Raw genomic sequence first — 24,566 nt, forward strand, 5'->3', positions numbered from 1 at the left:
CTCTGCTCATCTCATCTACAGGTGGAGGACTATGCCAGGAGAAAAGAGATGAATGTGGATGAGGTGGAGAGATGGTTGGCTCCCATCCTGGGTTATGACAACGAAGTATAAGGTGCAACAAAGGATTAGGTTTACAGTCCAACCGTTTCACTTTGGCACACACGAGTTGTTGCCGCTGACGGTCCCTCTCACTCACATCCCAGCAAGTATTATTTACCAACTTGTGAAAACAAAGCCTCAACCTTTTACTCTAAATTTTTAAACTCTTGTTTCAGAAATGGTCACATACAGTGTTTCTTTTAGTCCCTTATGACAAGCTTCTGGTCATTTAAACTTTGTGTACGGAACACAAGATGTCGTAGAAGAATTGTCTGTTGATGCAGTCATTTTGTCAGTTTTTCACGAGGAGAGAAATAGAGTTGCATGTTGGGTATGTTGGGTCTCTCCTGTGGTCCTACACAATCCAGCTAAAATGATCTCTAGTACTGATATCCTTGGGCTTGTTTGGGTACATTGGTAGGATTTTTGATTTTTAGTGACACTTTCACCTTCTTTTCACCTTCAGCATTTGAAATGTTTTAATTTTTCATGATTGCTGAAATTGCTGCATTTGTTATCTTTAAAGCGATTGGTTAACATTTTGAATGATGTGGTGTTTTTTCTTTCTTTTGAGAATGAAATGTAACTGTGGCTATAATATAACGCTCATGTCTGTGTGTTTAGGAGCAGAGCTCAAACCAAGACATGCTGCACCTAGCTTAAAAAAAAATACTGGAAGAAGGAGAACATTTAATCTAACTGTTTATGGGTGATCCATCTTTCTGGTACTGGAGAGATAGCCAAAGAGGGGTATTTAAAAAAAAAAACAAAACAAAGCAAAATACCTAATTAAGATTATGAAATGCTCTTGCTACACATTCAGTGCCAGATTTCAGGCTGTGCAATTTGATACTTGGTGGAACAGACCACTTTGCTGTGCCTTCAAACAAAAATGGCTTTGATAAACTGTAGAAGTGAAGCTTTCTGAACAGGATTAACACATGGGGGGAAAAAAATACAGACTACAAACAAAAGAGAGCTTCACTCTGAAGGCTAAAAGCAAACCAATGACATATGGCTAATTAATAACAACAGATTTCACACTAGTTTTATATTTGTGAAAGTAAAATTGTAGTTAAATACAGAATATATTAATTTCAGGTTTTAACAGTATTTGTCTGGAAACTCAAATGTACTAGTATACTAGATAACATGATAATAATAACACAGTTACAGTATGTTGGTCAAATTAAAAAAGCCACACGTCCATAAGTAATGCACATTTCAAACTCCCGTGTCAATGATTGTCATGTCTGCACATTTAGTTTACTTTAAACTACAGTGGAGATGAATTTAAACCAGTATAGCAGGAAAAAAACATTTTTTTAAGGTACTTTATCCCTACACGAATGTCTTGTTTTTGCTGACTTCTAGTGCTATAGCAAGTTTTGCACACACACACACAGAAGTGAAACAAGACAGTGGATGTGTTAGTTTAACTACCTGCTTTGTAATTCCTCCTTAAATGCCATCAGGGCCATAAACCTAATGTAAATAAACCAGATTATCATAATGTCAGCTTTATATACCAGATTAAAATTGTGTGCGCATTGTTTTATCTGGACACAGCTCATTTCAACTATACTGTTTGAATTTTTGAACATCAGGGTGGCTGGTGATCACTGCTGATCTGTTTCTTTTGTGTAGTTTGTTTTACTAACATCTTATCATAGTACTGAGGAGTTGGTATACTACAACAAAAACCTCACATCAATATGGGTATTGTGATTGAAAAATATATGCAGTTAGTTGTTCAATACTTAATACTTGACAGACTAATGGAAAAATATGAAAGATGTGGGAATAAAGTTTTTTCTAGAACAGTCTTTAACATTTTCTGATACTTGTGGGATGTCATAAAAGCAAAAGTTTATGGACAATATTTCAGGGTATTTTGTGACGATAGCAAGTGCTAAGCTTAAAAAGGTTCTGAGGTCCAGTCATGTTCTGATGGAAAGCTGGGTTAACCCAACCTGGCATTTCAAAACTGTGTCCTGCTCACCAATTAAAAGCCTGCTTTCCACACTGTCAGATGCAGCCAATTCCTGTTGACAACCACAAATGTTTTACATGAATTGTCTGTGTCCCACACACTAAGATCCTGAAACATCTCCTGATATGACAAATGAAAAAGATTTGTTGGCCTCCTTACAATACTCAGTGCTTTGGTGTCTGTTTTGCTTTGTGTGGAACTTTGATACTTTCACAGTCCCTTTTATTTGGTTACATCAAAGACAATGTGGATTTATGATGGTGCATCATTGAAAACACTATAAAAACTAAAAATAAAACAATCAGACTTAAAATTGTACCTGTCTTTTGTCTGAGTTTGTCAGGTTCACCTTAATATAAAAGCGAGAAGTCCGTCTGTGAAGTAAGTTGTAAAAAGTCTGTGGCTCTGGAGTAGGTTACTGGAAGGTGTCCAAAGAACGTTGCTCAAAAAACACTGAAAACACATCAGATTTCTGCTGGGGGCATGGTGGATATCTATACTGATACGGACTGCATAATATTTTAGTAATGAAAGGATGCCACAATGTTGGATGGAAATTAAGATGATCAACCTACAGAGGGCTGAATTCAATGACAGAATGTCCTAGAGGTATTACTGGAGTTAGGTCAGGTGAGTGTGGTGGCCAGTCAGTGGTGTCAGTTCCTTCATCCCTTAGATACTGCCTGCATACTCTCACCACATGGAGAAGCCCAGGACCCAGTGCACCAGTCTAGGGTCTGACAGTTGGTCCACTTTCATCCCAATATCTAATGGCAGTCAGGGTGTCATTACCTAGCCTATAGAAGTATGTGTGTACCTCCGTGGATATGCCTCCCCAGACCATCACTGATCCACCACCATACCGGTTATGCTGAAAGATGGTAGGTAGTATAATCTCCATGACTTCTCCAGACCCTTTCACATCTATCACACGTGCTTAGGATGAACCTGCTCTCATATGTGAAAAGCACGGGGTGCCAGTGGTGGATCTACCAAATCTGGTCTTCTATGGTAAATGTCAATCAGGCTCCACAGTGCCAGGCAGCGAACACAGGGCCCACTAGATGACGTCAGGCCATCCTCATGAAGTCTTTCTGATTGTTTGGTCTAAGGCATTCACACCAGTGGCCTGGTAGAGGTAATTTTGTAGGGCTCTGGCAATGCTCATCCTGTTCCTCCTTGCACAAAGGAGCACATACCAATGCTGCTGATAAGTTAAAGACCAACAGCCAGGTCTAGGCCTCCCAGAGTAACTACATGTCTCATGGAATCACCTCCATGCACTTGAGACTGCTGGGAGACACAGCAAACCTTTTGGCAATAGTACATATTGATGTGCCATCCTGGAGGAGTTGGACTGTCTGTGCAGCCTCTGTAAGGTCCAGGTATTGACTCATGCTACCAATAGTGACACTGATTCTAGTCAAATGCAAAACTAGTGAAAAGAACAAAAGATGAGGAGGGGAAAAAATATTAGTGCCCTCAACCTGTAAAACCATTTCTGTTTTAGGGATTGTCTCATTGTTGCCCCTCTAGTGAACCTGTTAATTTCATTAACACCAAAGCAGCTGAAATTGATTAACAACCCCTCTGCTACTTAACAGAACAGATCAACATCCCAGAAGTTTAATTGACTTGATGCTATACTCTGATTAAAAAGAGTTCAATTTTTTGAGCAGTGTCTCAAAAAATTGCAGTCCTTGCAATATTGACAGTGCCCATACCATAAAGCTATGGGAAAGAGTTGTTGAATCTAGGTTAAGAGGAGAGGTGGTGATTAGTGAGCAGCAGTATGACTTCATGCCAGGAAGGAATACTCCAGATGTAATGTTTGTTTTTAGTTTGTTGATGGAGAAGCACAAAGAAAGTCGTTAAGACTTGTACTGTCTCTTTGTGAATCTAGAGAAAGCATATGATAGGGTGGCAAGAGAGGAACTGCGGTACTGCATGAGGAGAAGTCTGTGCGGGTGGTTGGGGACATTTATGAGAACAGCAAGACAGTGAGTTGTGCAGTGACAGATGGTTAAAGGTGAGGGTGGGATACATAAGGGATCAGCTCTGAGCCTTTTCTTGCAATGGTGATGGACAAGCTGATAGATGAGGTGAGGCAACAGTCTCCATGGACTGTGATATTCACAGACAGCATTGTAATCTGTAGAGAGTAGGGAACAAGTAGAAGAGTCAGGAGAAGGGGCAAGCCTAAAGAAGAAAAGGAATAAAAGTCAGTGGAAGCAAAACAATACATGTACATGCTACATGATGGAAGCAGATGATCCACTGTGGCAGCTACATAAGCAATGCAGGGTCAGGTGTTTTTGGAGCCTAAACCATACAAAGAGCTAAACCCAAGCTTCCTTTTAAATCCTAACTTCACTATCAACCAAAACTTTTAATCCCAATAACACAAAAGTTTGGAATACACCTGATGACCTTCATCAGCTTTTAATCACATTAAATAATAAATAACACATTTGCTTTTAGAGCAGAAATTCTGAATACTTTTCATTGATGTTCACTTAATTGTATGTAAGTTTGTAGTATATAGCAGTATATTTGGCAGTATATAGCCAAATTTGCAAATCTATTCTCGTGTGTCCATAAGTATTTGGACAGTGACACATTTTCTGTAATTTTATGTACACCACAACAGTGGTGTGTTCTGAATTCACCTCACCCCCCTAAGCCAGGTGTGTGAGGTGTATGTATCCCACAGGCCAACAGGAACATGATAAAGATGAAGGAAGGTCAGCCACAGCCAAATACCTCCAGAACGTAAGACGGGTGTGAGAAGCCAGCTCAACGAATGGAATAAGATCTAAGCTATCAATACATATACCCTACTGGTCATCATAATAATAATAAGCTTGCCACTTTCAAGACACAAAAAAACTCTTCACAATGCATGAAGATCCATAAGTACTGGTGAGGGTCAGAGCCACAATCCAAGAGGAAACATGGAGCTGAAGATGGCCCCCTGAGATGGGCTGCTCCAAGAATGCCTCAGGCAGCTAAACAACAAGGAATCCTACCAGTGGCCAGAAAAGGCCAGATTAAAGGACAGCACAGAGGCTGTGATCATGGCAGCACAAAAACAAACCCTAAGCACCAGATTGACAGAGGCAGGGGTCTGCTACAGCTGACAGGACCCAAGTTGCAGACTGTGCAAAGGTGCCCTGGAGACTAAACATCAGATAGTAGCAGGATGTAAAATGTAAGCTGGTGTAGCCCTGCTGTGTCCACTAAGCCAATGCCCCTTGTTTCCCATTTTAAAGGGTCAAAGTGAAAGCTGTAGTGACCACGTATAGCGTTCATGTCTCATTGGCCACCAATTCAGAACATAAAATTGGTGCACCTCTGGCTTTTATAATACTGCAGTGGCAGATAAGGACAAGAGGTTGACAGGCTTTACAACACTCTATGGGTTCAACCAACTGAAAGGGAGAAAGGGCATTACCAATGGCATTGCTGCGTTCAAAAAATTACATGCAAGTGACTGGAATCAAGAACAATGCGACTCATTCAAACAACTGAAACTTGCCCTTTTGTAGTCTGTTGTCTTGGTGCACCCAGATTTCAGTCGCCCGTTTATCCTCTCGACAGATGCCTCGATGGATGGACTTGGCACTGTGTTAGCCCAGGTCGAGGGCTTTGCCAGTAAAGCGCTCACTCACACTCAAAGCAGATATCCAACCCATCATTTAGAGTTTTTGGCACCTAAAGGGTCAGTTTGTGATAAGTTCAGCCATTGACATTGTTATCTATCCATTTACTGTATGGATAGATAACAATCCCCTGACCTACATTCTCATGAAACACAAACTTGATGCGTGTGCGCGAAGGTTCAGCAAAGGTGGGTGGCAAAGTTATCCCCATACAATTTTGACATCAAATACATACCTGGCAGTAAGAATGTAGTCACTGATGCCCTAAGCCAACAGCTGTTCATCAAAAACTGTGTTTCCCAAAGGCTGGTAACAGAGCCCTATGAAAGCTTGCTGAAAGAGTCACAACAAGTCACATGGGGCCTAGAATGCCAGTCACTCAGTGGTGAGGAAGTGTCTGAAGTTCTATCAGGGCATGTAGAGTGGGAATATAATCCTGAGGAGAGAGTAATTGCATGGTTGGCTCATGACCTGGAGGGGCTGTACCGGCCCCTGAGACAATCCAACACATAACAGCACGGTCAACATACTAGCAGGCAGGGCATACATCTGTGCCGAATATGACCTGGAAGTCCTGAGGTCAAAATGGGATACGCCCCCAGGGGTGGTCCAGAATAACAGAGCTAAGATCCTGCGGGACTTCCAGAAACAGACAAATGTGTGATAACTAACCAACCACACATCGTAGTGGTGGATAAACAGAGGATGAAAGCTGTAGTGATAGACGTTGCAATACCAACTGATGGCAACATCAAGAAGAAAGAACAGGAGACGCCTTTATATATATATATATATATATATATATATATATATATATATATATATAGGCTGAGATGTTTATCTTTTCTCATATTAGTTTTCTAACGTTAAATCTAAATGTCTACAGCAAAAATAAAGGGACTGAGGGACTGGTTACACTGTTCCAATACTTCTGGAGATATATATTGACCCTATGAAATAAACTAAAATATAAGCATTCAGATATATGTACACAACCTAGGGTGATTAACTTACTTAATAGTGGTTTTATTTACTGGGAATGAGCTGTGCTAGCACTCTGCCTCTCGCACTGTGCTGGGATAGGCTCCAGACAGCAGGCAGTATCCGCACTAAAGCTTCCAGCAGAGGGAGCAACCCGACCAACACAGCACTCGCGCGCGCCCACGCACACTTGTAATTCCTACGCACACATACACACACCTGTGCAGCTCCTCCTCTGGCCAGCGTGAGCCATCCAATGAGAGAGGAGTTCCTCCGTGCGTTGCCTTTCTCTGCGCACACACGTACATACACAAGCACGGCGAGCCTGGGCGCACAGTCACTATACGAGCCTCACCGTGTTAACACTAACCATGGCTGACGGAGGAGAAGGCGAGGATGAAATCCAGTTTTTGCGTACTGTAAGTGTTTCTCTGTTCTTTCTCGAGCTAAATACGGTGCTGCATTGGGTCTTCATTGCGTCTTTGTTCTCGGCTATGTGTGTGTGTGTGTTGTGGTGTGGGATGGGAGTTTACCGCATTAAGGAATGACAGCTCCTCCACATTCTAATCACTGGTCAGGGAGTCCCCATCGTGCTGACAGACGATCAGAGGGGTAGAAGAGATGTGAAAACACACTGACAGAGACAGACAGGATGAGCAGAGGAGAGGTGGAGGAAGGTATGTGGTGCTGCTTTAATTGTGTCATAAAAAAGGAGTTGAGCATCTTGCAGACTGCGCGGCGTCGCTGGTGGTGTGTGTTGGGTGGATGCGGGGCGCAGTGCGGTGCAGACTGGCAGCAGGAAGTCTGCTGCATCTGCTCCACTTCATTTCAGCAGGATTGGACGCCCCTAGTCGGTGCTTTTGGAGCCGTCATCCAGTGAAGTCAGTCATCTGGTCCAGTTGGTTTATAAAAAGTTGCACGTGAATAAGCACGAGTATTTTCTTTCTTGATGAAGGGAAGAGATGGTATATCTAGACGAAACATCAGAATGAATATTCATTCACATTAATATGTAGAATATAGTGACAGTCTGCATGCAGCCTTTCTGGTCGGAACTGAGATGATTCCAATGTTAGCAGATCAGTTTCACTTGTTTTTGGAATCATCACTAACACAATCTTGCCGTCATAATGTTGATGACTGCAGTAGTACTAAGATGCAATGACTAGACAATTGTGTATAGATGGGTAGTCGCTGTTTGTGCAGCAACACATCAAGTTGAGCTTAATTTTGAAGCAGAAATAGTTGATATTTTTTATATCAATCAATTTAATGTATGTAATGTGAAAAGTGTCACTTGTAGTGACAAAGCAAGAGAGAGAAGATCATACAATATTCAGTTCTATGAGCATTTATGTTTCTCTCAGCTTATTTCTGTTTTACAGCACCAGGCTGTATGGTGATGGAGTGGTTATCACTGTCACCTCGCAGCAAGAAACTAGGGCCTTTATGTGTGGAATTTGCATGCTCTCCCTGTGTGCCTGTATTGGTTACCTTTTGGGTACTCTGGCTTCCTCCCACATTCCAAAGACACACGTTAGGTTAACTCGTGAGCCATCTTAAAACCCCTCCACTGGAGCGTAACCAATATTGGATTCTTACGACCAACACAATACTGATATATTGGCCAATATTTCCCTAACATTTCCATGTCGGTCCACCTTTGCAGCTTCAACTCTTCAGGGAAGGCTTTCCACAAGGTTTAGGAGTGTGTTCATGGGAATTTTTGATCATTTTTCCAGAAGCACATTTGTGAGCTCAGACACTGATGTCGGAGAAGGAGACCTGGCTTGCAGTCTCTGCTCTAATTCATCCCAAAGGTGTTCTGTTACATTGAGGTCAGGACTTTGTGCAGACCAGTCAAGTTCTTCCACATCAAACTTGCTCATCCATGTTGTCATGGACCATGGACATGTTGGAACAGGAAGGGGCCATCCCTGATCTGTTCCTACTGCTCTAGAGACCAGTGTCGGCGTGCTTTACACTACTGAATCCAATATTTTACATTGTGCTTGGTGATGTAAGGCTTGGATGCAGCTAGCCAGACATGGAAATTCATTCCAGGAAGCTCTCTATAAACTGTTCTTGAGATAATCTGAAGGTCTCGTGAAGTTTGGCAGTCTGTACTGATTGACTGATTGAAAGTTTGTGACCTCTGCTGCTCACTATGCATTTCAGCGTCCATTGACCCTGCTGTGTCATTTTATGTGGCCTACTGCTTTGTAGGTGAGTTGCTGTCATTCTCAATCACTTCTACTTTGTTATAATACCACTAACAGTTCACTGGAATATTTAGTAGCGAGAAAATTTCACCACGGGACTTGTTGCACAGGTGGCATCTTATCACAGCACCACACTGGAATTCACTGAGCTCCTGAGAGCGACCCATTCTTTCACAAATGTTTGTAGAAGTTGTCTGCATGCCTAGGTGCTTGGTTTTATACACCTGTGGCCATGGAAGTGTTCATTATTTCATCAGTCAGATGTAACAGGATCCCACATATAAGGGCTGAAGAGGTGATGGCACCCAAATGATACATGTTGGCCTAGTCTGATGGTGGTCAAAAGGTTGTATACTGGGTAATACAGATGTTGAACTTTTTTGTGACGTGCTGATGTAAAAACTGATGGTGAAATGTAAAAAAAAGGTTGCAGGATTACTTCACTAATTTGCTGTCCTGTCAATGTTTAAATTTATCTGAGAACTGGAGTCAAACCAGTTGGTCTCATCTCTTAAGGCTTTAGTCCATGAACGTTTCTGAAGCTTATTAAGGTATGTATGTCGATCAGCTATTACTGTATGTCACGTTCATGCCATTAAAAGCTCAGTCAGAACGTAGTAAATGAAATAAAACATACAGCAACATAGCTGAAATATCATTTTTGACCTTTATGATGGACACTTGTCTGTTTTTTCTTTACCAGTCTAAGCCAGTTTTGGCTTAATTTAGTGTCACTTAGTGTCAGTCACTTAACACCACATTACATTAAAAGAAGCATCATATATTGTGATATATCAAATTAAACACATTCCTGATGGTAAAATATTATAAAGCTGCTTCTTACCAGTGAGAAATTATTCTGTGTTATCTTTGGCATTGTTTTCATTTCAAAAAGCAATACAAAAGACTCTTATTTTACACAGGAGTCTAATCAGTCAGCAAGATGGCAGCAGCATTGACACATATATTTGGTTATCCTCTCTTTATACTTGAAAACTGTTGGTTCATTATGATTTTTTTCTTAGCAATTCCTAATTTGATTCCTTAAAAATATGTATGGCTGGATGAAAAAAATATCAACAAATTCAAGACGTTTGTGTTCATACTGAAACGTTTAGCTGTTGCTTAATTGTTTGGCATAAAATTACTCTACTTTGCTACAATGTATCAGTGGTTCTAAGTTCTTTGAAATTATCAAAATTTCTAATACAGTCTTTCAGTTATAAACATTTTTGTGGCCTTTAATTGTAGTTAGTGAAGTATATTTTGACTTTGGCGTTTGTATTTAAAAAAAAACAGAAAAATTTCAATATGTCACATCTGGTCAAATTAACCATTTTTTATTATTTATTTTTATTGTTAAAATGTTATATTGAAACATTATATAAAACAAATGTTGCTATTAAATAATTTAAAACAATGACCTTAAATTTTAAATTTTGTGGCAGGCATTTCATTGCAGACAGTTGCTGCTAGCAGTGTTAATTTATTTGGAATGCCAGAGGAAGATCTTTTAGACAGAATGCTTTAGTGTGGGCGGACTGCTCAAAGTCACAAAGTCACAAGGAAGGTGACAAAACTTTGGGTCTCTCCTTTGGCTGCTCACTGATTCCTCGCCCTGCATGTTTAGAGCCATGCCCCACATTTTTCTGGTCTTCCATGCTGGCATTTTAATATAACAGAGCAGAACCTAACATGGAGCGTTAAGAGGTGGGTTGTTGGGTCAGTTGTGTGTCAGAGTGATCGATGTGGCACAGTAATAATAACTTAATTAAAATATGGATTGTTTTTGTGTTCTTCTACAGGTCAGCTCTTTTACACAGATCTTAGGTTTATTTGGCAGACTTGTTCATTGTAAAGAAGCCCACAGAACTCCAGTTACTCCTGTCCTCTTTTTAATTTCCCGGCTCCATAAGTGAGTGGCCACTAATGTACAATTAAATTGCAGTTTCATATGCTTTTATATTTAGTAAATAGTGGAATTTATTTAAATATTTGCCAGTTTGACACAGTGGAAAACATAGTGTATTTCAGTAGGTAAACTCAAACATTATATGACATATTGAAATCTTATTTAGTTGGAGATGCAGAAACATGTTACATTCTGGTAGGGCTTAATGAAGAGTGTTGGAGTGATGAAAATCTTTTCTCTTAAACTGTGATTAAGATTCTTGATTATCAGTAGTTTATTCAGGAGCGCAGTGCCCCATGCAGCTCACTGTTTTTAATTAGCCCAGCCTTCTCACTACATCACCACTGGCTTTGCTGAAAACATTGCTCCTGTTGATAATGTTTAGCCCTATTGTCGCTATATCCTTACTGTTTCCAGTGACTAGGACACTCAAAACAGCAAAGCAGCTTCCTTTCAGGCAGAAATTACTTAATAACAGCTTGTAAGTTTACATCCAGGTTTTCGTTTCCATCTCCCCCTACATATCCTCTTCCTCCTCTTGTTCCATCCCTACCTTTCATCTTCCTCTGCTCCCCTTCCCTCTAATCCTGCAGCACTCCTGCTAAGTGCACCTTGAATGCAGATCAATACATGGTTTCTGGTGACTGCTGATGTGTCAGCACAAACCAAACAGCATGGCAGCAGCTATGTGTTTGCGCTCATTTAATCTCTGTTACAGGGAAATGTTTGTTTGCAAACTGTAGATGAAGCTTGAGCACGGAATTCCAAAGTAGCTCTGGTACAGATTAATTAATACATCAATTTTCACTCAGCTTCAGCAGAGCAAAATTAAAATGAAATGAAAGTAGTTTGACTATTTTAGGTGGCTCCAGGTTAACACACATGCCAAACATGTGAAAGATCCCAGGTTCAAGACCAAGAGGAGAGACAAATCCATAGAAGGGTTGCATCAAGAAGGGCATCCAGTGTAAACATCTGCCAAATCAAACATGTGGATCCATGTGCTGTGGTGCCCCCTTGTGAATAAGGAAGCAGCTGAAAGAAAACTATGACTAGTTTGTTGATTATTATAATGGATCCTTTTGATTTGTCTGCAGTGTAATTTCTTTATAATTATAGTATGCTTGGAGACCCAGGTGAAAACACAACAGCAATGTGTTTTGTTTTTTTTTTCTTTTCTTCCACTCAGCTAAATTTAATGACTACTCTTAAGAGTACATTGCAGTGAAGTTGCTCTTTTTCTCTTCATTTTAATTTTACTGACCCACCTGGTAAAAAATAATCTGCATATTAAATTTTAAACCTTTTTGTAAAAAATGCATTTCAAGACAGTGTAAAAAAACACACAGCTGACAAAATTTGAAGAAGCAGTCTGTACTGTCATGTTCCAGCTGTGTGGCAGGCAGAGTGTGGACCCAAATGCAGGATGCAGGAGATAGGACTTAAACTTAAAGATAGCTTTAATGCTGAAGATTTTTCAAATAACAAAATTCAAGAAAGCAGGAGTAGAGTCAGGATTACAAAACAGATGGATTTAAAGAGATTTAAATGAAAGAGCTTATGAAAACTGTATAAAAGACACATAGCAAGTGGCCATTATGCTCCTAGTTTACATCAAAATGAACAGTTTAACTTAACATGTTTCTTGTTTTCCTGTTTATTTGTTCCCCTCCAACTAGTGATTCATTCAGTTTATGTCATGGTGACCACTGAAGTAAATATGACTCCCCCATTTAATTGCCTGGTGCAGTTCAGGATAGCTACCAAGTGACAAAAATTGCTCCCTAGAAGGAGTTTGTTGATAATGAGCTTTTTTTTTTGTGGCCACAGTGGCTTTATTTGTAGCAGAGATAGAGACAGGAAATGGGGAAAGACATGTGTGCAAGCTGGCGACAGGCCGGGACTCAAACCTGCGCCGCCCGCATCGCAACGTGGTCGCTGGCTTCACCGCTAAGCCACCCAGGTGCCTGAGTTTGTTTGATGTCAAATAGAATGATATGGAATACAATTATATTTCCTTTGTTATTCTTTTTGCTGTGCATGTTTATCTTTTTTTAAAACCTGTGTCAGACTTTTAAATCAGTTTGATACAGTTACAGATAACCAGCCGTTTGAAGTAAATAATAAAATGTGTTATTTATGATAGAAATTATGCATATGAACATTTTCTGACCTGCAAAGCAGTCAGCACAACAACATTGCTCTATAAACTCACAAAGAAATGAATTGAATGAATACATCCACCAAACCTCCATACAGTTAAGTGATAAGTTAACCTGGTATATTTCCCGTTATGGTAAATGTTGTGGCCCTGTGGAACATGGTAATAAACAGGCATCTATGGATGAATGTCCAGAGATTACGTCAGCTGGCAAGTATTTCAGATGGAAATCCCTAATGGAGTTATCAAAATGGCTATTATAGGTGGCTAATGTCTTTACAACTGTTTTTACAACTGAGGTCCAGAGTATAAAGCTAGCATTACCCGTTCAACAAAGGGCAGCAAGCACAATGAGAAATATGTCAGGATGAAATGAATTGAACATTTCTTTTAAGGGTGAGTAACAATATGATTTTGCTTCCTCTTTTGCTCACCAATAGACCTAACATACATGGCAGCTAGAGTTCCTTGTCAGAAGAAACAAACACACGTAGCATAGGAATCAATTCTATAAACTGATAAAAAAGAACCAGGTTTCTCATCTTCATCTGGCTGCTTTTGTGGGATCAGGTTACTGCTGAAAGTGAATAATATAAATTCACAAGTGCCTGTAACCACAGTGGGGGTGATATTTGCTAGTAATACAAAAAACAAAACAAAACACAAAAAAAAAACGAGAGGTGCAACTTACTCTAAGGAGATGTGAGAGTAAGTTATCACTCAGAGCTTCAACTGTTTTAGGAGGAGGAGGAGATGCCAAGCTTATTTGTGTTAGTATAAAACTCAGTGTACCCATTATGCCACCGAAGTACCATCCTAAATTCATCAAGGGAGTTAAGTTACCCATATAAGGACATGCTGAACGGCCTGTAGAGCAAAACCGTTTTTATTAACACACACTGCTGACAAAGTACAAACTTTATTACATAGATGGAAGTTATGAACACAGCTTCTAAACAAGTAGTATGACACAAGCAAAAAGTCATGCAAACTATGAAACTATAGTTTAACTGTGTTGCTATCTGTGCCAGTTACAGTAATCAGTGCATCACTCCCATTAATTTTTGCTACCACCTCTTGGACCATGTACATAAAATTCACAGCTAAACATGCTGTGCTAAATAGGCATGTCACAATACTAGCAATGTGGTAGTTAGTGGTAGCACCAGATTAGTTATCTTTCAAACTAATCTCTTCTTTAAAACAAAGAAACAAATAAACATAATGCCTTAATACAGGCTCAAAGTTTTTGTTCAGCCTTTTTTTGGCCATAATGCACAATTGTGCATTTAGCAAAAAACAAACACAGCATATCAGTGCAAACAACTCATGCCAACTGTCAGACATGATAGTGGGTAGGTTGGTGGGGGGTAGGAGAGCCATACGTTTGTGGTATGAAACAGGATTTCATCTTGTCCAGGTAACTCAATGGTTAACCCTGGGTTTTCTGTACAACAGAGGTGTTTCACTTTGTATTGCTGTACCTCACATTGTAATTTATGCTGCAAACCTAACCTGCTCTGGAGAAGGTTAGGTTCCAGATTAAAGCTTGACAAGTACCACCTACTGACAAATCTATTCTCCAGAAAATAGTGTCAGGAATCCGGTCCCTTGGAACTGTATGGATAATAAGAGGGTCTAAGATTTTTCAGTAGCATCTAATATTTGTATTTCCTCTATGATCATCAGTAATAAATAAAGATTCTTTGATGCAACTTTACTCCTTGTTTTTTTTTTTTCTTTTCTTTTTTCCCTGTTGGCTTTTAGTAAAGAGTTTTAGTTTTCTATAAACATGTATAAATATGTAATCCTTTAAAAGGACACCTATTTGTACTTGCTCACCTATCAAATGTACACGTAGGGCTGCTTGATTATGGACAAAATCATAATCACGATTATTTTGATCAATATTGAAATCATGATTATTTAACACTATTGATAACTCATTGACCTTTTAAACACACTGCATTTTTTGCACTTAGAGAGCAGTCAGTACCTTGAAATCTAGGCACTTCTACAATCTCTTGAAAATAAATATTAATATTATTATAATATTAATATTAATAACAACCAGATTCATCCTGGTGGCAGAATGCTGGACCAGCTCTTTTATCCTCTCAAGGCTATTTGAGTGTGCATGGGAAATTGCCCATCCAGTCTTCATGTGTTTTGCTGACTTGGAGAAAGCATCCAACCACGTCCCTCGGGGTATCCTGTGGGGGGTGCTGCAGGAATATGGGGTGCCTGGCCTCTTGTTGGCAATTCAGTCCCTGCACCATTGCAGCGAGAGCTTGGTCTGCATTGCTGGCAACAAGTCAGATTTGTTTCCAGTTGGTGTTGGACTCTCCCAGGGTTACCCTTTGGTTCATGATTTTCATGGTCAGAATTTCTAGGCATAGAGGCTTCCACTGTGGTGGCCTCAGAATCGGATTTCTGCTTTTTGTAGATGTGGTCCTGTTGGCTTCGGGTGATTTCAGGTGGTGGCATCCAGCTCACACTGGAGCAGTTTGCAGCCGAGTGTGAAGCAGTGGGTAATGAGAATTAGCACCTCTGAGTCTCAGGCCATAGTCCTCAGCCAGAAAAGGGTGAAGTGCTCACTCTGGCTCTGGGACAAGCTGCTGCCCCAGGTGGAGCAGTTTAAGTATTTTGGGGCCTTGTTTGCTTATTTGGGGCTGGGTTGCAGGGGTAGCAGCTTTCACAGAAGGTTTCCACTTTGGTGGTCTCAGAACCTCATCTCTGCTTACCCTCAACCCACGTATTCACCTCTGCTGCTCAACCCGCAAATGTATTTTCCATACAAATGTGGCACCATTTAAGGTGAAGTAAACAAGCTTTCCAACGGTATAAATTTATTGCCAAGAAGCATTGTTACAACAAAGAAATAATCAACCAAACACAAATTTCCTTACTTGTGCTGATTTTATTTTTTAAAGGCCCAGTTTACTTAACATCTGTTCTATTAGGACTGTGATATTCCAGTTGCTGAAAAAAGGAACCTTCAGTCCCAGCTGAGTGTCTGATTCACGCCTCACCTTATATCTCTGTTCATCTTTTGAACCCGTTAAAGGTCACCTTCAAAGCATGTTCACACCCCTGGGTGCACATACAGTCCTCTAGACCTGTGGTAGCACTGCCATCTCTCACCTGATGTTTTAAGCATCTATTTTTCTGTCTTCACATGTAATCGATTTAGATTAAATAAATTCAGTTAGGTAAAGCTGATCTAAATAGGTCTAAGTACTTACCTTGGGGGTATATGCTTTCAGAATAGCTTGGAATCTGTTAGAATAGTCCCCCCCCCCTTCTCTTTTAGGGCTCAGGAAACCCATCAAAATGCATCTCAGTGAAACCCAGCAAGCAACGACTTAAATGAGGATAAAAAACAAAAGGCAAGTTCTGAAGTCTGTGCACTCTCATACCATTAATCTGTTGTACAGCATTATGTACCTTTTTATGATTAAAAAAAAAGATTTAAAAAAGAACAGAAAAGAAAGTGTGCACTGGAATGTAGCAATTATATCTTTGGCCAAAACAGAGACAAATGAACCTGTCAACAATGAGTTGCTTAGTCTGCAACAAACACATTTAACTGCACCATGGCTGGAACCCTTTTCCACTGACACGGTGCTGGTGCCAACTGCTCAAACCGTTGAATGGTTTTTTCCCACTGCGAACTCGGTGCTCAGCCAAAAAATGGGTTCCGTTCCAGCACCGTAAACTAGCTGGTCTGGAACCAAGGAATGCGTGATGCAAGCGGCAGAAGGATGTAACTCTGCCATCTTGATGTAAAGTTTTCCACCGTCCTTTCACTACATGGTGTGTATTACATGAAAAAAGCAATGCGATTTTCACGGCCGTGAATTAGGTTTGGGCCTAAGGCTGAACTTGCTGCTTAGTATCCGTTCATAACAGATAAAAGGAAGCAAAGTGCGTACTTGCCATCTTGCTCGTAATTGCTGTCTGTGTATACCTTGTGCTGCACACACATGTTGCAGTAGTTTTGTTTGGACCGTAAAATACTGTATATTCGCAGCACAAGAAATAAAGTTTACAAAAGGGGAGCGTGTTTGTGCCCTTCAGCTTCCATTTCCAGACAAGGAACCGCCCACACTCATGCATAAAGGAACAGCTCGCAAAGCAATGGAAACGCAGGCTCGTACTGCATTTTTGATTTTTTTTTATAAAAAGATACAGTATATACACAGGTGAATATTTTACTTTGAAATCCATTTAACACTTTAATCCTACTCAGCAGCATTAGATTAATATAAAATATAAATAAACTGATTAATTATAGTCTGATTTAGCTACAGTGATTTAGCTCCAGCTATGGTATACACCTATAAGTGATTAAGGGAGACTTACTGTAGCACCTTGCATTTTGACGTGTCCCCGGCAAATCACGTGACTTTCAAGGCTGCCATTTGTGTTTATCTGTTGTGTGGCGTTAGGCTCAGTGTGTTTTGAATCGAGTGTCCACCAAAGGTGCTCGATTTTGCTGTGCCATAAACTGCAACAATAAAAGCAAGACATCCATTGACCCCAGCACAGGTCAGAAATACAGATCCCATTGATTTCCTACCGACAAAGAGGTGAGCGATCAATGCTGTGAGTCACTGAGTCAGTGAGAATGATGACATGAAAGAAAAATGTGTTAAACAACTAATTGAACAACTTTGCTTTTTTATTGCTTTTTTATTTTAAGATATATGTCAGTACTCTGTTTATGTCATAGTTAGCAGGATCAGGACCCAAATATAGGCTCAAAAGGGGGGGCTGGAGCCTATCCCAGCTGACATAGGGCGAGAGGCAGGGTACACCCTGTACAGGTCGCCAGCCTGTCGCAGGGCCAACACAAAGAGACAGACAACATCCACACTCACATTCATGCTCTCATTCACACCTATGGACAATTTAGAGTTTTCAGTTAACCTAACCCAGTAAGTGCATGTCTTTGGACTGTGGGAGAAAACCGGAGTACCCGGAGGAAACCCACGCAGACATGGGGAGAACATGCAAACTTCACACACTCAATCAATCAATCAATCAATCAATCAATTTATTTGTATAGCACATTAAAACAACAGCCGTTGACAAAAGTGCTTCACAGGGCATAAAACAAATAAAACAACAAATAAAATAATATAAAACATAAGAACAGAAAACAAAAATAAAAACACAATAAAACCATAAACAATGCAATAAACAATGAAGAACTGTAATAGTAGTGCCAATAGTAATGCCAAGAAGATCTATCTGCCAGTCTGAAATGCACATGCAAATAAATAAGTTTTAAGAAGTTTTTTAAGAGTAGTAAGGGAATGAACTTCTCTTATGTGGAGAGGGAGGTCATTCCAGAGTTTAGGGGCAACCACGGCAAAGGCTCTATCCCCTCTGCTCTTTAAATTAGATTTGTATCTGGTCAGTGGCTTTTGATCGGAGGACCTCAGTTCTCTGATTGGGATGTAGGGCCTCAACAATTCAGTTAAATAAACAGGTGCTAATCCGTTTAGACTCTTAAAAACCAGAAATAGTATTTTAAAATGGATTTGAAAAGAGATAGGAAGCCAATGTAGAGAGGCTAAAATGGGCGAAATGTGATCACGCCGTTTAGTGCCTGTCAAGAGCCGTGCTGCTGCATTTTGAACTAGTTGTAGGCAATTCAATTCAATTCAATTTTATTTATATAGCGCCAAATCACAACAAACTGTCGCCTCAAGGCGCTTTGTATTGTGGGTAAAGACCCTACAATAATACAGAGAAAACCCAACAGTCAAAACGACCCCCTATGAGCAAGCACTTGGCGACAGTGGAAAGGAAAAACTCCCTTTTAACAGGAAGAAACCTCCAGCAGAACCAGGCTCAGGGGGGGGCAGTCATCTGCCGTGACTGGTTGGGCTGAGGGGAGAGAAAAGACATGCTGTGGAAGAGAGCCAGAGATTAATATCAATTAATGATTAAATGCAGAGTGGAGTATAAACAAAGTAAATAAGGTGAATGAGAAACAGTGCATTATGTGAACCCCCCAGCAGACTAGGCCTATAGCAGCATAACTAAGGGATGGTTCAGGGTCACAGAAAGACGCTGTTCACATCCCACATAAAGCGAGTTGCTGTTCACATCCCACATAAAGTGAGTTGCAATAATCCAGACGACTGGTGATGAAGGCATGAATTGCTCTCTCCAGGTCCGGTGGCGGGAGATATCCCTTTATTTTACTTAAAAGTCTTAAATGAAAGAAACATGTCTTGACTACAGAGCTAATCTGTTTATCAAATTTCAGAGCAGTATCAAAAATGACGCCAAGGTTTCTAGAAAATGGCCGCACAAAGGAGGATAAGAGGCCTAAGGCACTATCATAACCATCCAATATATGAGGGTGACCAAATAGGAGAATCTCTGTTTTATTTTTGTTTAATTTAAGAAAGTTAGACTGCAGCCATAAATGAACATCCCTTAAACAATCCACTAAGGTATTCAAAGAGGAATGATTGTTAGGTTGAAGGGGGAGATAAATCTGTAAATCATCCACAAAGCAATGAAAAGAAATGTTATGTTTTTCAATAATAGAACCTAGAGAGAGCATATATAAAGAAAAAAGAATAGGGCCTAGTAAAGAGCCCTGGGAAACACTACATTTAAACGGAGATACAGCAGATAAATGCTGGCCTGACTGAACAGAGAAATTCCTGTTAGATAAACAGAGAGAGAGGGAGGGAGGGGCCTGGCCAAGGTGGAATTGAACCCAGGCCCTCCAGATGTTATTCTAACTGTGAGGCAGTAGTGCTAACCACTGCACCACCGTGCACAGTGGTTAGTCACCGTGCACAGTGGTTAGCACTACCGTACAGGATATAAATTTCAAAAACAGAAACTTAATCTGAAGGGTGACACAAAGGTGAATACATAGGCACTGGCACAAAACAAAGGGAGACAGGACTATTTATACACACAAGGTAATAAGAGAGAAACTAGACACAGCTAACAACACCTAACAAAGTAAAACAGGAAATAATTAATGAACACAAAGCTGAAGTCACGGAGAGCCTACAATCAACTTTAACACAAGCAATCAAATATAATCAATCTCCAAGACTAATAACCCATAATTAGAATTCTAAAATAACAGAACTCAGAATGTAATAATAAACACAGAAACAAACGATAATAAGACTCAGCCTTACCGATAGTAATAAAAAAAGGTCTAGAGGTACAACAATCTAAAAAAGTCTTAAAAAAAAGAAATAACCATAAAATTCCAGAAATAATTCAACAAAACCCACAAAGTGTAACAGTTCACTGCTAGTTTCTCCTTTACCTCAAGTGGTCAAAATCAGCATTTTCAGTGCTTTGGTCATTTTAGTTTGCTTTATTTTAGTGCCAACATATAGTTAAAACACACACACACACACACACACACACACACACACACACACACACAAACACACACACACACACACACACACACACACACACACACACACACACACACACACACACACACACACACACAGTTCAAATTTGAAGTGGTCATTTGTTATGTTAATAGTTATCATTTCAATATTAGCACATATGGAGCTATTTGCATCATAGTTTTCTCAGTAAGCGGATAAGTAATTGATATTCAGCAACAGTTCCATCAAGGCTCTTGATATCTTGTAGCCTCTCTGTGCTGTGGAGCAGAATGTATGAGGATTCAAAATAGACATTCATTTTATTTTTATTTTATTTAAGGTTGAATAAACCAACTTTGTCTCACACGCACTGCAGTGCGGACAGTAGCAGAGAGGGTCAGGTTTGTGTAATAGTGGGGGGAAATAAAAATAGAAGTGTAAAAGGTGGAAAGCAAGATTGCATAGCACCCCTCTCCCACCCTTGTAGCTTCTCACTGCAGTGTTCTTACATAATCTGATTGATCATAGCAGGCTGTTATAATGCAGAGCTGATAGGGAGAAAGACAAGAGAGGAGCTGAGGAGGTGGAGAGTAGAGGGAGAGAAATGAAATGAGATGAAAGTACAGAGCACAGGAGGGAAGGCTCTGTGACCAAAGAGCCGTGACATCAAAACTATTAGTGTGTGTGTGTGTGTGTGTGTATGTGTATCAATCCGTGAGTGTATTTTTATTAGTGTGGAGATTTGAAATTCTTGTGTGTGTATTCAGATCTGTGTGTATTCAGCATGTGTGTGTACTGAGATGGATGGGGACATACTCAGGTAGGGGTGTGTGTGTGCGCGTGTGTGTGTGTGTGTGTGTGTGTGTGCGTGCGCGCGCATGTGTGTATGCATTGAGATCCATGTGTGCATACTGGGATCTGAGTGTGTCATCAGATTTGTAAATAAATCTATGAATCTGTACAGAGATTTGTGAATGTGTACATGAATCTGCAAATGTGTATTCAGAATGTGTGAATCTGATTTGTAAATGTGTAAATAAATCTCAAAACACTGAAAATACAGACAAGCCATTAGTTCCAACTCACTAGGCTTTTCAGTTGGCCATCTTTTTACATATGACTTTTGCTACACTTCTGCCATGTCAGAACCGCAAACATGTGTAACATTCTGCAAATGTGTGTGTGCAGAGTTGTCTCTAATTTAAGGGTTCATTAACCCCAAGCTCAAGTTCACAGGCTTAGGGCTTCCTAACACTCTCATTATGTACTACCAGGTAGTATTACTTAGTCTTCAAGTGTGGCATTAGTTGACTGATAGTGGTGGTTGTGCCGATGAAAGGCAGGCTCGGATGGATAGACTGCAGTGGATTTACCATATGATTACTGTAAGTACATGTTTGTGATTTTTGTTATTTTATTTTCAGTTGTCATAAGTAGCTAGTAATGGAGCTTTGTTTTAAAAAAAAAAAAAAGTTATTCTAACTGGGAACAGCTGTGATTGCTCAGCTTATGGTTCACTTCAAACTCTTACATCAACTGGCAGAAGTGAGCTAGCTGAAGTAGTTGGCTAAAAAAAACCTCACCTTGTGGGAGTCACTGGAGGATTTGATATTTAACTAGAAGCCATAGTGATGTGTGTGAACCTCATGTATAACATGACACAGTTTTTCAAATTTTCTGTTACCATTTGTTTTCAGGTTTGCATAAAATCACTTATGGTAAATAGACTGATTCTTATATAGTGCTTTTCTACTCTAATGTGAGCACTCAAAACGCTTTACACAACATGTCTCATTCACACAACACTTCTTTCTGAGTTTAAGTGCGTTCTATCTAACCCTGACAGTTGCATTGGAGAGCAACTTGGGGTTCACTATCTTGGTGAAAGATACTTTGGCATGCAGACTGGGGCAGCCAGGGATCGACCCACCAACCTTCTGATTAGTAGATGACCTGCTCTACCTCCTGAGCTGTCCTGAGCTACAGCTGTCCCTTACAGACATGTTCTGTTTTTCTCAGTTCAACAGATCAGGCAGTAATCAGGCCTGAGTTTGGCTAGTGAAATATAACTCAGCTGTCAAAAATGTGGTTAAATCACAGTTAATTTAGGATTTAATAAGGGGGCAATTACCTTCTCACATAGCTAGGGTCAGGGCCATGTTGGGTTGAATAGCCTTTTTCCCTTAATGAATGAAATCATCATTTAAACACTGCATTTTGTAGTAACCAGGTTCTTTTTTTTTTTATAATATTAAAATTTGTTTGATCTGAAATGTGTAAGTGTGACAAATACGCAAATAAGTATGAAATCCGGATGGGGTAAATACACTGCTAAAAAGAATTAAAGGAACACTATAAGAACATGTCAGATCTCATTTTGGGGGGGGGGGGGGGTCTTGCTGGATCTCTGTACTAATATAGACTGGATAATGTGTTAGGATTGAAAGGAATCCAAATTGTTTGATGGAAATGAAGATTATCAACCTACAGAAGGCTGAATTCAAATACACCCTGAAAATGAAAGTGAAAAGCCATAGAGTAAATGCCTGTCTCCTGGCATCTCCTCCATGCTCTTGAGATTATGCTGGGAGAGCAAACCTGGCAATGGCACATATTGATGTGCCATCCTGGAGGACTTGGACTATCTGTGCGACCTTCGTAGGGTCCATATACGGCCCCATGTGAGGCCAATAGTGACACTGATTTTAGCCAAATGCAAAACCAGTTAAATAAAAACGTCCCTCTAGTGCAAGGGTCTCAATCTCCCGGCACACGGGCAACTTCTGGCCCACACCTCCCCCTTGCTTCTGGCTCATGAATTGATGTCAAAAGTATAATACAATTTGGCCCTTTTAAGTTTTTTTTTGTTGTTGTTGTTTTTTTTTTTAATTTTGCTTTCCCCTCCAATTAAAAAAAAAAATTCTCATGTAATTTAAATCAAAGGTCTCCAGATACGGGGCTATACTGAAAAAATCAATTGCTTACATTATTTCAGTTTTATTTATTATGAGTCAGAATGATGTTTTAACCCTCATAATATCCTGGGGTCTTTTTAGACCCCAAATGAAATCTTTTGCCATTTAAAATGTTTTTTTTCATCAAAATACCTGAAAATAACAGGGGTTGTTCAATACTATGCTCTTCGTTATTAAAATCAATTTTACATCATTTGACTGAATTATGGGTATTTATTGAATTTAATAACACCTGTTGTCCTCTGGGGTCAAAAATACCCCACAGCACAAATTGGTCCAATGGGTCAAATTGTCACCCCGTACAGCTTTCCAAAACATCTTTGATGTGGGAGATCAAACAATGGTTATAGCAGCAAAATAAAACAAAAGAAATAAAACAGGGCCTTTCTCACAGGTGTTTAGGTGTTTCACATTGTGCAACATGCAGAGGAAGAAGCTCTATACTGCACCAGAGGCGTGTGCCCTAATTTTTAACAATTTGGTGGGAAAGAATGACCAGGAAGACAATGCTGAGTGTAATGAGGAGGAAGAATCAACTACAGAGGAGGAAAATAATGATAAGGTGACAGATCCAACATACAGACCACATGCTACCGCTACCTCTGAAGAATTCCCCACATCACGTGCTGCAGAAATGAAAGATGGGTATGAAATGGAAAAAAAAAATGAACATGATGATGGAGTAGAATCTAAAAATGTTACAAGTGGAGAACTGTGCTCACAATGATGAGGAAGAATCAACTGATGAAAAAGATTCTGAGCAAGAGTTCCTCTGCCCCTGCAGCACCTCTGGGGGATTTACCCATTGCTCAGTCCAGCTGAACAATGGGTAAATCACCCAAAAGAAGTAGTTGCAAATTCTGCCCTCTCCAGAATGATCTCAAGACATTAAAAATATGCCAAAAATACAATAAATACATCTGAAAAGATCACGCATTACTACTTGCCTTGCATGCAACTTTAGGGCCCATTCAGACAGTTTTTTCTGAAAAAAAAAGTTTGTAACGATAAAATGTTTTGGAAATGAATGTTGGCATGTTTTATATGTCATTTAATGAGTTGGAATAAAGTTGTCTAAAAAGTTGAAACACAAAGATTTATACCGTATCCTATAAAAAGAGTCAAACTCAATGGGGTCAAAATTGACCCACTGAGTAATTATTTTTA

At 39.9% G+C, this 24,566-nt stretch overlaps 2 protein-coding genes across 2 annotated transcripts in view; both read left to right on the forward strand.

Moving 5' to 3' along the window:
* Positions 1-2,410, forward strand: part of mtr (5-methyltetrahydrofolate-homocysteine methyltransferase) — a 32,852-nt gene extending 30,442 nt beyond the window's left edge. The window contains exon 33 of the mRNA XM_030755485.1: positions 22-2,410. Coding sequence (XP_030611345.1) covers positions 22-111 — 90 coding nt within the window. The 3' untranslated portion in view covers positions 112-2,410. The remainder of the gene's footprint in view (positions 1-21) is intronic.
* Positions 2,411-7,086: 4,676 nt separating this feature from the next.
* ryr2a (ryanodine receptor 2a (cardiac)) overlaps positions 7,087-24,566 on the forward strand; it is a 375,294-nt gene continuing 357,814 nt past the window's right edge. The window contains 1 exon segment of the mRNA XM_030754826.1: positions 7,087-7,154. Within this exon segment, the coding sequence (XP_030610686.1) occupies positions 7,107-7,154 (48 nt within the window). The 5' untranslated portion in view covers positions 7,087-7,106.

This window comes from Archocentrus centrarchus, chromosome 19 (assembly GCF_007364275.1).
Source record: "Archocentrus centrarchus isolate MPI-CPG fArcCen1 chromosome 19, fArcCen1, whole genome shotgun sequence".
Classification (NCBI taxonomy): domain Eukaryota; kingdom Metazoa; phylum Chordata; class Actinopteri; order Cichliformes; family Cichlidae; genus Archocentrus; species Archocentrus centrarchus.